General features: G+C 35.9%; 1 protein-coding gene across 2 annotated transcripts in view; it reads right to left on the bottom strand.

Moving 5' to 3' along the window:
* CUL3 (cullin 3) overlaps positions 1-14,872 on the bottom strand; it is a 90,899-nt gene that overhangs the window by 50,092 nt on the left and 25,935 nt on the right. For both annotated transcript variants that reach the window (XM_046643705.1, XM_046643706.1), the window contains one exon: positions 637-750. In XM_046643705.1, the coding sequence (XP_046499661.1) occupies positions 637-750 (114 nt within the window). The remainder of the gene's footprint in view (positions 1-636; positions 751-14,872) is intronic.

Genomic DNA, 14,872 nt, shown 5'->3' with positions numbered 1-14,872 from the left:
AATCATACTAAAGTTAAAAACAACTGATAGTTTAATCTCCTTGAAAGTTATTAAACAGATTAGCTCAAGCCAATGCTTTCCAAACCGTCTTACCAAATAAGGTATTTTTCCTGACTGATAAAAACAAAAAACGGTAGTAATAATAATAGGTGAAAAATGGAATGTATGTCTGAAGAATACATATATGGCAAGGATTTACTACTAGAAGAGATTTACTATTAGGAGAGAGATACAACAGCTATTAGAGTATAATCATTATAAAAATATTTGTATTATATGACATCTCATCACTGAAGATATAAGGACATAAGGTTTTAAAAATTTCTAAGAGAATATTCAGCTTTCATCTTTCATGTTGTCACTAGACCACTCTTACTCAAGAAGAGATGTTAATAAGGCTTTTTTCTCCCTGCATTTTAAAGCACAAGTACTAGATACTGAGGGGAAAAAATTAAATCTTTCCTTTTCAGTCTTCCATTCTAATCATTTAGTAACTATATAGACAATTAAGATTTTACTCATATAAGCTAAGGTTAGCCCTTGCAAAGGAAACATTGTTTATTTTTTTTTAAAAAGCACCATTGTTTTGAAATGCCTAACTTTTCAGAGGAAAAACAACAAAAAAGCTCTACTCACCATATACATTAGTATGTCTCTAATCATCACCATAGCTGTCTGATGATCGTTCCAAGCTTGATTTAGCGTTTGAAGAAAGTTGTTATTCAACGAATTTAGTACATCTTCTCGCACCTATTAACAGAAAAGTTCATTAGTTTGTTTATATACACACGCACACGCACTCAAATGTATACATGCAAATATCTGTTCAATAAAATAATGAAGTGGAATCTTCATTTTAAATCAAAGAAATATGTTATAGGCCACTATACATATTTTAATCTATAATATAAGCTATATACAAATGACTAATAAATGTGTTTTGTATAGTCCAGACCTGTCTCTTTACCTCCAGAATCACAAGGCAACCTCTGAGGCATTTCTCAACCCTCCAATGACTGAATATCACAGAATAAATTCCTATATACTTATAATCAACCACAAAGCCCTGCAGAACTGGCCCCAGGCTATTGCCACAACTACATTTCCACTAGACCTTCCCTCCCCATCTCTGAAGAATGGCTGAGAACACTGATTTTGGAGTCAAACTAACTGGGCTCGAATCCCAGCTCCCTGACCAGCTGTGTGACCTTGGGTAATTACTTAATCTCTGTGGCTCAGTTTCCTTATTTGTGAAATAACATCTATTTTGTAGGATTGTTGGAAGGACTGAATTAACACTAGTAACACACTTAGAACAGTGGCTGGCACTCAGTAAACATTCAACCAGCAGAAACTGTAACTCAGCACCCCTCCAGCTCAACGGAGCTGCATACAGCAAATGTGCTCTGCCATTTCTTCTGCCTTGGTTCACACAGCTCACTCCTTCCCTTTTTTCTGCTCAAGTGTCACCTCCAGAGAGGTCTTCCCTGGCTACCCTATTTCAAACAACAATCTCGATCTCTACTACTCTACCCTACACTTTATTTTTCCTCACAGTAACTCATCACTCTCTAACTACAGTGTTACATATTTTTATCTGTTTTATTGTTTCATCCACTAAAATGTAAGCTCTGTGGCAGGAGAAATTTCATCTTTTCCACGTGTACCTCCCACACCTAGAAGAGTGCCTAGCATATATAAAACTATTTGTATCTTCCCCACCCTCCAATACCATAATCCACCTCCAACATGGTAAACTCAGGATATCCGCCTTTGTACATAAAGTTCCCTTAAATCTGAAATGCCATCTTAATGCAATCCTGCTAAGACTACTCAGACTTCAAGAATTCCTTTCCCTTGTCCACAAGCATACTGCCACCTTCTCCCATACAAGGTTACTGACCACTACTTCCTCCTGCTAGGCTATCAAAGGAATACTTGATTAGGAAACAGAATCTAGACCTTGGTTCTCCCTTTCTCACAAAGAAGTGTGTGTGTGTTATCCTCTAAGTTCCTACAGCACTTTGGCAACCTTTCCAGTTATTCAAATCCAACCAATCCTCCATGTCCAGCTCCTCTCAATAACTCCAGCCTAAACAGATATCCTCTATCTCCAAACAGCCTTCACTACAGATAACCTATAGTAGTGGTTAAATTTTTTCATGTTGGGGAGCATGTGAAGGCATGGTGCTTTTTGAAAAACAAATTATTTAGTATGTGTGTTGAGTTATACAGATATCTATAATAAACCTAAATTATAAATGCATGTAAATAAAATGTTATTGCATATTACAACTAGTAAAAACAAATGGTTGGAAGTGCCGAAGACTGAAAGAAAATACACTATTCCCAATATATGAGAGAATAAGTTTACTTAGAAAACTGGAACTTATTTTTTCTTATATATTAGAGGAAAAGAAGTCATTAAAAGATTTTAGTGATGAGACAACACATCTATTCTACTAAACATAAAGTATGAAAATCGCTAGCCTATATCACATAGTTTACAATTTTATTACATATTTAATCTTTTGTCCACAAGACTAAGGTCCTTGACTTCAAAATAAATCACCCAGAAATTACTCCATAAATATGGTGACTATATCAAAACTGATAAACATCCACATCAGTTAGTTGACAGTATTGTGTTAAACAAATACTTTTATACAAAGTGCATAACATACCATTTACCTCAACTCATTAAGTCTATCACTTGTCAAATGCAAACATTCCCAAGGTAGCTAACACAGTAAACTGAAAATGTGCCCATTTACGAACTTCCTCACCAAGCTTCATATTCTTTCACTGAATCACTAAATTTTGAGTAGCAATTAAATTAAAATCATGACAATACTAGAGAAGCTGAACTACATAACAAAAATAAAATTATATATTCCAAACATCAGAATATTTAGCAAGTGATTACTCTTAAGGATTTAAGTGAACTTCTGCGTACCCTTTGTTATAAAATCAAGTTATGTGTTAACTCTATTAAAACTCACCCTGATTTTGGAACGCAATAATGTGCTTGATACATTTGTTGGAGAAATGAAAAACCGACCAATTAAGTAAAAAAATGTTCTAAGGCACGTTTACTAAAATCACTGATTTATACACTTCAAAATACATCAAGTATTCATGTAATATTTATATGTATATCTGCCTTTCAACAAAATAAAAATGTAATCAATTAGCACAATGTGTCATAAATGATAAAACTGCTTTACTTGCATCAGACTTCAAAAAATTATCCTGACAAACCAATAAGAGTTAATTTCACTTAGCAGAAAATAGCCGCTATTAAGAGTTAATTTTGTTCTATTTATTTTCAAATGATTACATATACACACAGAGACACATGACTAAAAGACATAAAATAAATGCCTTACACACACTTGCTGCAACCTCCTCTTAATTATTCAGATCACTCTATGAGCAAAAAATTCTTCCTCTAATACTGCCCCATAAAAATATCTTTCTACTCTGATACACAAAAAGTGAATGGATATTTGTTCAAATATATACAATAAAATGGTAGGAATGAGATGAAAATTCAAAACAGGCTTTTTAAAAAAACATAAATTGGCATATAAACCAAAATACACATCAAGTGAAATAAACGAGTTAACTCATTTTAAAAATTATTAACAATACAGAAAATTTGAAAAAGAAAGTAGTGAGAGTGCAAGTGTGGGTAACATTGATAATCTCACACCCTAACACAACCACCAGTAGTTTTTGTACCAGCAAAGGCAACGGGAAGGAACCCTGTTGTAAAGGTGGTACCAGAACCAAAGGGGCCTGCAGATCAAGTGCGACCAGTATCACTACTTAAGAAAAGCTACATACTGGTTATCCAGATGAAGAGTTGGAATTTGCAATAAGGAAAAACAAGTAACAAAGCCATAGAAGTTGAGAGTAGGATGGGACCAGCTGTAACAAAGAAGCTAAAATGAGTAGCTGAAAACTAATGGCTATGCATGGCACTTAGCCTTGCAAAGGTGGAAGCAGGACACAGACAGTAGTTTAGAACAGGAGATCGCAAACCGGGCAGAGAATCAGAACCATCTGAAGGGCAACAGATTTCAATCAAGAGAATGAGGACGAGACACAGACTGGGAGGAAATATTCACAAGAGACATATGTTAGCCAAAACATACAAAGAATTTATAAAACTCAACCATAAGAAAACAAACAATCCAATTTTAAAAACTGGCAAAAGACCTGGATACCTCACCAAAAAGATATCCAGATGGCAAATAAGCATATGAAAAGATGTTGATGAAGATCATCAAGGAACTACAAATTAAAACAACAATGAGATACAGCCACACATCTACTAGGATGGCCAAAATCCACAACACTGACAATATCAAATGCCAGTGAGCATGCAGAGCAACAGGCACTCTCATTCACTGCTGGTGAGAATGCAAAAATGGTAAAGCCTCTCTGGAACACAGTTTTGCAGTTTCTTACAAAACCAGACATATTCTTACCACACGATCCAGCAACTATGCTCTTTGCTATGAATACCAAAAGGAGTTGACAACCTATGTGCACACAAACCCCACACACACAAGTTTATAGCAGCTTTATTCATAATTGCCAAACTTGGAAGCAACCAAAATGTCCTTCAGTCAGTGAACAGATAAAGTGTCATACATCCAGACAATGGAATATTACTCAGCACTAAGAAGAAATGAGCTATCAATCCATGAAAAGACATGGAGGAACTCTTAAGTGCCTATTACCAAGTGAAAGAAGATAATCTGAAAAGGCTTCCAACCATATGACATTCTGGAACAGGGAAAACTAAACAGACTACAAAAAAGATCAGTGGTTACCAGAGGTTAGGGTAGAAGGAGAGATGAACAGGCAGAGCACAGAGGAGTTGTAGGGCAGTGAAACTACTCTATATGGTAGTATAATGGTGGATACATGTCATTATACATTTGTCAAAACCCATATAATGTACACCACCAAGAGTGACCCCTAATGTGAACTACAGACTTTGGGTGATAATGCTACATCGGTGTAGATTCATCACTGTAACAAACGTATCCCTCTGGTGCGGGATGCTGACAGTGCAGGAGGTGGGGGGTAGGGCGTATATGGGATACCTCTGTACCTTCTGCGCAATTTTGCTGTGAATCTAAAACTGTTCTAAAAAATAAAGTCAATTAAAAAAAAAGATTCTGGAGCCCACTCAAGATCCAAAGAAAGAGAACTGCTGTTGTTTTTAAAAAGAAAGAAAGAAAAATACCCAGGAGATTCTGATACAACAGCCAGGATTAGGAAACTACTGGCTGAAAAGAGCCAAATCGGCCATTTCTGTTCCTTCCCTTTGCCAAATTTCTTAAACATGAAATATGTTTTTATATAGTTGTAATAATAACATTGATGCAATTCTGAGTCCTGATTTTTTTAAAGCATCAATTAACATTCAACATTAACCTTTGCTTTAGGTGAAAAATATCTAGCTTATCACACCACTTCCAAAGCACCACAGTAATTCAAAGAAAAAGGTTATGTTAGAATGAATTTTAAGAAAAAAGTCATCTGGGCTTTTAAGCAACTTCCAACATAACACGAAAAGTATGATAAAGAAAAAAATGATAAACTGGACTCCACCAAAATTAAAAACTTTTGTTCTGCAGACACTGTTAAAACAATAAAAACACAAGCTACAGACTGGGAGAAAATATCAAATGACTTTTATCCAGAATATAAAAAAAAACTCTTACAACTCAGTAAAGAAAATAACTTAAAAATGGGCAAAAGAATGGACACTTCTATAAAGGCAATTTTGAGCATGAAAAGATGTTCAACAGAATTAGCCATTAAGAAAGTGCAAATTAAAACCATGATGAGATACCACTACACACCTATTAGAATGGCTAAAATAAAATATACTGAAAATACCAAGTGCTGATGAGGATTCAGAGCAATTAGAACTCTCACACATTGCTAGTGGGAATGTAAAATGGTACAGCCCCACAGGAAAAGAGCTAGCAGTATCTTATAAAGTTAAATATACACTTACCATATGACCCAGCAATCCCACTCCTAGGTATTTATCCTAGAGAAATGAAAACTTATATTCACACAAAAACCCGCACACAAATGTTCACAGCAGCTCTATTCATAATCACAAGAAACTATACAACTCAAATGACTTTCAACAAGTAAACAGGTAAATCGATAAACGTGGTATATTCATACAAGAGAAGATCACTCAGCAACAAAAAGGAACAAACTATTGATACATAGAACAGCTTGGATCAATCTCCAAATGATTACGCTGAATGAGAGAAGTTAATCCCAATAGGTTAAAACTTTATGATTCCATTTAGTATATGACATTCTTAAGAAAACAAAACTATAGTGACAGAGAACATAATCAGTGGTTGCCAGGTATTAGGGGTGGGAGGAGAGCGTGACTATAAAGGGAAAACAGAGACTTTTCTGTGGTAAAGGAATATTCCATATTGAGTGTGAAGGCAGTTACATGAATCTATACGTCGGCTAAAATTCACAGAACTGTACATGAAAATAAAAGGCTAATTTTATTGTATATTGATTTTTTAAAACTTACAGCAATTATGAATCTCAATTTGTGTCCTGTTTTATTATTATTATATCATAAACACAAGCTATGATGCCACAATATTTACTCATAAAAGCAAGTTGAATACCAAAGAATGAAAGATGTAATTATTTTGAGCATATCAATCTTATGAACAAGTCTGCAATAATTCAAACTGGCATACTACATTCTTCATATACAGTTTTTCTTGTCCTTTTTCTTAATCCTTAGCAAAAATTAAAGTGAAATTACTAAGTCAAAAGGAAACTTTTATTTTTCAACATTGTAATACAACCTGTTCACTGATAAATTAATGTCCAAGTTACAAAAAACACATCTGCAAATCAATCAAATTACTGGCAAAGGGAAGAGGAAGGCGAAGGAAAGGGGGATGACAGGAGAGGCCAGCAGCATGAGCATGACTGCGAACGACTACCCTCTAGCCTCTGCCCTTGAGTTTGCACATCCAAGTATCTTCAAGGAGTGACAAGGAGGCCGACCCTGGGCCAGCGCCTCTCAGCTGGGTGAAGAGCTGAATGACATTAATAAACTGCACAGTACCCCTCACCCTCTAACACACACACACAAATTATTTTTAATCATTAATTAAAAATTCTTCACCCTTTAAATTTCCATGCCTGGGGCAAAATCCCAGCCAGCCAACCATAATTAAATGTCTAGGTAATACAAAAAAATTCATCAGCTAAAACTAATTATAAAGATTTTAGTTCTAAAGTTCACTGAAACTAGAACTGAGCCATATAATTAATGATGATATGGGCTACTGAAAATTAAGGACTTCCTTCTTAAAGAGTCTCAAAACTCAGGACAATATTTAATTCAAATATAGACAAATATCTGAAGTACAGAAATTTGTATTTCGAATTACTTGCATTGAAATACACCTCATGTATTAAAAACACAAAATGGGGCATGAATAACATACAGCACATGCTAATTACACAAAGAACATAAAAAAGGATCATAGAGATATTATAATTTTAAGAGGTGTGACCTCCTAGAAATTAGTAGTATTTTAACATTCATGCAGGAGTTAAACCAATCAAATTAGTATTTGCAGACAACCGCCTAGGGCAGTTACTAAGTAGGACTGTGACCAAGTTATTCCACCTATCTGGTCTGTAGCCCTCTTACATGTAATACTACTGGGGTTGATTAGATGAATGGCATTCACACCAGACTCCACTAAGACACTTTAGTACCACTGCAAGGCAGGCTCCATTTCCCCTGATTAAATATGATTGGCATTGGTTTTGTATGATTTTTAAAATCATACAAACGGGTTTTCCACAGTTTTAAAATAACTGAGAGCCACTGGATATCTGCTAAGTACCTTTCCGGCTACATTCAAAAACACACTGCTCATTTCATCTGATGAAACCAGAGTATTTACATAAATACGCAACATTTACCATGATGGAAAATAGCATTTAAGATCCCACTTATAACCTTTGAATTTTTTCAGAGTCCCGCATATGAGATCTGTGGGCTTAAAGTTGCTTTACAAACTTTACTAGTTATGGAAATCCTATTTTTCCAAGGAATGCCATTAAATAATTATACTTGAAGATCTCAAGAAATTTTTCACTTCATCACACCAGAGAGATGACATAAACTTACTGACAAAAGTGGCTTACTACAGAAGTGAATGAGAGCCAAGCCACGGAGTATAGAGGACATCTCTCCTAATCTGACACAGAGTTTGAAAAATGCTCCACAGCTCTTTCCCTTACCCCGAGAATTCCTGATTTAAAAAATTACAAAGAGAGAGCGTACTATTTCGCTATTTTTATCTAACAGTCAAATACAGTGAACAGTGGCAGCACAGGAGTGTGAATGCTGAAAAGCCTGTCTTCCTGATGCAAATCACCGATCAACACTTAGGAGATGTGTGATCCCGAGCAACTTACTTAATTTCTTTGTGTATCAGTTTTCATAAAATAGGAATAATAACAGCACCTATTTCAAGAAGCTGTTGTATGAATAAAATGAGTTAATATACACAAAATGCTTAGAACAGTGCCCAGGCCACCGTAATGCCATATAAGCATTTGCTACTGTTACAGCATTACCTGTCTTACCTATTCATTTTATTACTCCTATAGATATTTGAATCTTGCTACTCTAACCGTGGTCCACAGAGCAACATTAGGGGCAAGAACATCATCATCACCACCACCACCATCATCATCATCACCACCATCATCATCTGTGAGCTTGTGAGAAATGCACAATCTCAGGTCCTAGTTCAGGTCTACTTCACTTTAACAAGATCCCCAGAAAATTTACATGTGCATTAAATTTTGAGAAACAAGTACCATAAAACATAAAGATATGTTCACATATTTTATACAGTATTTTCTAAAATCTCAATTTCCACTTGATTCTTGCTTTCCTTTCCTCTAAAGAACAGAAATTTCTCCCTAACTGGAAGAAATTCTTTTACTTCATACTTTGAGGAGTTTGTAATGCAATCTCCTATTATCTGTATATTCAATGTAAGTTTAGTGAATAGATATTGCTATCTCTCATAATACATATAACAACCTTCAGATTTCTGTATTTCAAAACAAGCTTCGACTAAGGTTAGGAGAATTAATCTTAACTTTTGTAGATATTTTAAACTTGCCAATAATTCACTAATGACAAGAGATTCCTGAATGATATAAAATTCAATGCCCTCTTGATATTTTCTAGATTGACGGTATTGTTCTCATTATTTTCACTAACTTTTAGGATAAAGGTGGTAATCCTGATCAAAAGAATCATACCAGCATCATTAATAAAAGAGTAAGACAGCCATGCAGGGAAAACTTTTCTTGACTGCTGCCAGAAAATTCTTCTCTAAGTAATTTTACTAGTGTATATATAGTTAGTAATGTTAAGTTTAAGCATTTCACAAAGAGCACACTACTGGCAATTTCAAAATCAAACTCATTCCTAGTGGCAATACTCTTCACTCATTCTTTAAGTGCCCAAAGTGAAGCTCAAAAAGAACACATCGAAATCTTTCCAAACTGACAATTCAAATATTTAATGTTACTCTCAAGGAGCAAAGCAGGATGCCAGGCACTAAGGGGGATATAAAACACATTCAGCCACTTTACAATCTCTATGGGGAAACGGAGGAAAGAGGAGCCTAAAACTAGCATTCATTTGACCTAAATACAGGGTAGAATACAATGCACTAGAGAAGTCATGAGGTTCAAAGCAGGGGTACACTTTCATACATTAAAAAAAATTTGGTACATGGGAAAGCAAATTAAAAAATCATCTAAATTTGGCATCATTTTTAAGAAATACATTCTTAGTTCAAATATTCTTTCTTTTTCTTTTTAAATCACACACCTTAGGAAATCAGGATTTCTCTATGTGTAACACAGAGTAGTAAGTAGTGCCACGAAAAATGGTAGCCTTTTACCTACTGGTTGAAAAGGAAAACAGAAAGAAAAAAATAGTATACCACAGAAGGACAATATGAACCATCATTTGTAAACTACTCCATTTCCAATGGTTAAGACAATAAGATACACATTAAAAACCATTCTTGCATTAGTACCATAATTAAACTCTGAACAAAAGGGACACTGACAGAATCAGTAGTAAAACATACACAAAGATGGCAGTCTTTTGTTTTCTTGACTATCATGGGAAAAAAAACCCATAGTTCCACAAGATCACACAATCTGATTCCCAAGCACACTGAGACAATCCAGTCTCAAAAAAATCAAAGGTAACAGCCCAAAGATTACACCGTGCTTTTAAATGGTGAAATACACTCTGCTTTAATAATGGTTAGATTTAGTAATAAACTTGGATAGGTAGAAGTATTACCCCACATACAGAAGACAAAACAGATCTCAGCAGTTCGCAGATTAAACCATGATGGTTTCCATTTGACTGCTAGTATTCTTCTACAAGGTTCATTTCAGTGGACAATGACTGAGTGCCTACTCTATGAAGGAGCAGGAGACACACAGATGAATGAAACAGGTCCTAGCTTGTAAATTCACTTATTTAAATATTAAAAGAACATCACTAGAAAATACAACAGAACAGACAGAAAGGGGTACTTGCCCTCACAGTGCTTATAGTCTACTCAACAACTTAAGTGGGAATAGTTGGCATCTGACATGGGTGAACTTGCTAAATAACACTTTAAACTTGGCTCTCCCTCAACATTTCTCTTTTAATCCTTTCAAAGCAGAAACTACTCAATTTCCTACGCCCCTCATATCCCATGGTTGCTATCTTCATCTCTAATAATTCCTAGTCCTCACCCTGCCCCCAAGAACCTCTTCCTCTTTGGGGATTACCCTAGACATAGTCAAATCACTCTTACAAGTCATATTCATTAAGAGTTTCTACATCTAGCCTTCCTCTTACTTTCTGACTCTTGTCATCACCCTAAGCAACTGCAATATTCGATGTAATGGGTTCTCGGTTTCTTCCAAGTTTTTTTTTTAAATTAGAAAAAAGAACAAGACAAGATGGCAGGAGAAGAAAGAAAAGTAGCAATAAAGCACTGAAAATGGCACTCCTACTAAACCTTTTACTCTATCTTCTCCGCATCAGTCTGTTTTTGAAGATTCAAAAATAATGGCTCCCATCACCTGCAGAATAAAACCCAAATCCCCTACAACGTTTTTCAAAACCAGTCCAATTATAACTTTACCATTCTCATTTCCGAAAAACGCATCGGAAGTCCTTTATGTTCCATCTACACTGATCTACCTGACTATGCTCATCCCTACTCACCTTTTTCACTCATGCCATTTTCCCGACTGAGACTATATTTGCCTTCATTCACATGATGAATCTTTAATAATTCTTTAAGGCTCATCAAAAGTGACCTCCTCTTTCTACCTTGCCCTGAATTCCTCAGAGAAAATAATTGCCCTTCAAATCTGATTACCTCACTAGAATTGGGAGCTTCTTGTTGACAGGCATGGTGTCTTAATTATTTTTTGGTGGATGAAACACAGGAGAGACTCAGTATCTGTGGGCCTCTCAGCTGAATCTGTCTTTGTTAGTGAAAATCTTATTCCTGAGTGTTTCTATCAATGTCCTTCATACTTCACTGCAATCATTATATTTTGTACATAAAAGCCAGAAAAAATCTTTCTACATTCATTCACATTTGTCTAGAAAGGAAGGAAAAGTATTCAGAAAGCTTTATTACAAAAGCTAAGTCTGTTTAAATAACTGGCCTAGAAAACAGTCCAGAGCTTGATAAAACTACCAACTTCATTTCCACTTGCAATTAGTATCCTCACATAAACATCTTAATTTACCTACAGATAAACATAATATTAAAAACTCTGGCTCTTCTCATTCTCCCTCTGAAAATGGGGAGGAAAATCAATATACTGAAAAAAGAGTTTACATAGAGACTGGCAGCAAATGCGACCCTACATACAAGAAATAATCAGTAGGGTGTTACTGTACAAAAAGACTTCAGTTTACAACAAAATTCAAACAAGAAAGTCACCTAAAAATTGAAACCATTCCCCTTCAAGCCTTCAACTTCCCTACCTGTAAAACAAAGCGCTTAGAATTGATTAGGATTACAGGACACAGATTCAAGTATCTAAGTCCAAAACACTGGTCCTGAAAAGGCAGGGATCTTCCATATACCATAAATGCTTATGAGCCCTGTGTCTGGCACATAATAGGTCCTCAAGAGGCAGTTTTCTGAATGAATGAAAAGTGAGCAGGATGACGCTCCTTTTATTGTGCCTTCCGCCCATTCAATCAAACTAAGATATTACTGAAAAACAGGATATATGGATAGAATAACTTTGAAAACCACTGGATTAAACGTTCTTTTAACATTAAGAAGCCGTTTCTAGTAGAGTTAAAAAGTCAGTATCCTTTTTGTTCAGCTGTTTTTCTAAGAGGAAAACAAACTCTCAAAGTACAAGAATTTGCTTTCATAAACTCATTTAGGAGGCTGCCACATTCATTATTCAATTATTGCTGTAGAGTAATCATTTGAAAGAGAGGGGAAATTAAGTACAAGGCAAATCTAAGAAACCTGTTAAACGTCACAAAATTGGGTAATAAAGTTCTTGCCACATTAAAAGCAAAGAAAGTTTCTCCCCTGACTTTAAGAAACAATTAAAAATGGAACCGTTTTTATTCTAAATGCATATTAAGGCATAATGGTAAACTGCAAAAATTGTGATCTTCCTAAGTCCTAATAAACCGAAATTATGAAGACACATGATCGTTGTTACAGAATTTTAAAGCTCACTCAGGCTAACAAAACCAATCCCAATCTCACTTTATAAATTAATAATATGAAGTCCAGAAAACTACTAATTTCTTCAAGATTGTTAGTGGCAGAATTAGGCCTCAAGCCTAGTTCTCCCCACTTCCTATCCAGTACTTTTCCCACTGCGGCTACTTCTAAGTTACTTCTTGTTGTTAAATATGGAGTGCTCGAGGTGGGTAGAAGAAGAAAAGGCAAGTCCTTGACTACTTTATTGTGAGTTCAGAGACTTTCTGTCAAGTGGAACCCCAAACAGGAATCTTCTAAAAGGAGATGGCTCCAAAAAAACAAAACACTTTAAATATCTTAAAATTTTACTTGTCAGTTATACTTCAATAGCTGAAGGGGAAAAAAAAAAACATAAAAAGATGGCTCCACCTTTGCCTAATCCTCCCCACAAGAAACAGAACTGATTATCATTATTTTTGAATGTAAGATTGTCTTTTAACATTAAACACACACACAGACAAAATGGTTGTGAAAACCACAATTCTACTTAAATGAATGTCGAAATTAAATTATTTTATAATTTAAGGTTAGAGCTGAGTCTTAAAATACATACCGCTGACTCTCTGGCCATTTTCCAGTCTCCACTGCAATTCTCAATCTATGTGAAAGGTCTAAATCCCTAAGGGTTCAATCTGGAGCCCTCGTTTCTTTTTTGTGTGGTTTCATCTACTTTCAGAGCTTTAAGTATCAATATGCTCACAATTCCCAAACTTGCATTTCCACTCCAAACTTCTCAAGACAACTACATTTGCATATCCAATTTCACTGGCATCTTAAAATTAACCTGTCCAAATGGAGCTTCTATTTCTACCCCAAATCTGTATCAAAAAATGAAAACACCTAGCTGTCCAAGAGCCAAAAACCTAGAAGTCATCTTGGATCCTTCCCTCTTCCTCACTCCCTATCATCACTCTATCAGCAGGAAACAATCTTTTTAGATCTGAAATAGACCTTGAATCTGAAAACTGTTCTCTATCCCCACTGTCACTACAGTGGTGTAAATCTCCAGTAGTGCTCACCTGAATCACTGAATTACTCCTTCCTGTTCCTCTCACTTCAACGCTTGAGCCCTCTAACTTATTCACCACACAGCAACGAGGGTAATATTTTAACAACCTACATGAGATTACGTTGCTGTCTTGCTTAAAATCCTTTTTTTTTTAAAGATTGGCACCTGGGCTAACAACTGTTGCCAATCTTTTTTTTTTTTCCCTGCTTTATCTCCCCCAACCCCCGCTGTACACAGTTGTATATCTTAGTTGCATGTCCTTCTAGTTCTGGGATGTGGGACGCTGCCTCAACGTGGCCTGACCAGCGGTACCATGTCTGCACCCAGGATCCAAACCCTGGGCCGCTGCGGAGCACGCGAACTTAACCACTCGGCCATGGTGCCGGCCCACTTGAAATCCTTGAATGGCTTCCTAATGTACATCTAATGAAGTATGAAGCCCTTATACGATGGCTTCAAAGCCTGGCATGATCTAGCATATGCTTCTCTCTCCAACCTCACCTTATCCCATTCTTCTCCACTGACAATTCTTAATACCCCATTCACAATAGGCATTTTTCTTTTTCAATTTCTCTGGTCTAGAGATTGGCAGAGGATGGCATGCTCTCTTTGTGAAATAAAGCTGAACTGGAATGTGGCCATGCCCATTCATTACATAGGGCCTACTGCTGCTCTAGTGCTACAAGAGGAGCTGAGGAGCTGCGAGAGAAAACACATGGCCCAGAAAGCTGATAATGTTGACTATCTGGTACGTTACAGAAAAAATGTTCTACAGCCATTCCCTTTGCCTGGAATGCTCTTCAACCCACTTTTCTCATGAGCACCTTCTCATTCGTCAAGTCCCAGATTAAACATCACCACTTCCTCAAAGAGCCCTTTCTTGGCCTAAGTAGTTGCCCTCACTACTTTTCTCTATCACTGTGTCCTGTTTTCTTCATTATATTCTATAATTAAACATTTGTTTACTTGTTTA

The sequence above is a fragment of the Equus quagga genome, chromosome 17 (genome assembly GCF_021613505.1).
Source record: "Equus quagga isolate Etosha38 chromosome 17, UCLA_HA_Equagga_1.0, whole genome shotgun sequence".
In the NCBI taxonomy this organism is placed as follows: Eukaryota; Metazoa; Chordata; class Mammalia; order Perissodactyla; family Equidae; genus Equus; species Equus quagga.
The sequence above is the reverse complement of the archived record's forward strand: the minus strand, read 5'-3'. Positions and strand labels throughout refer to the sequence as shown.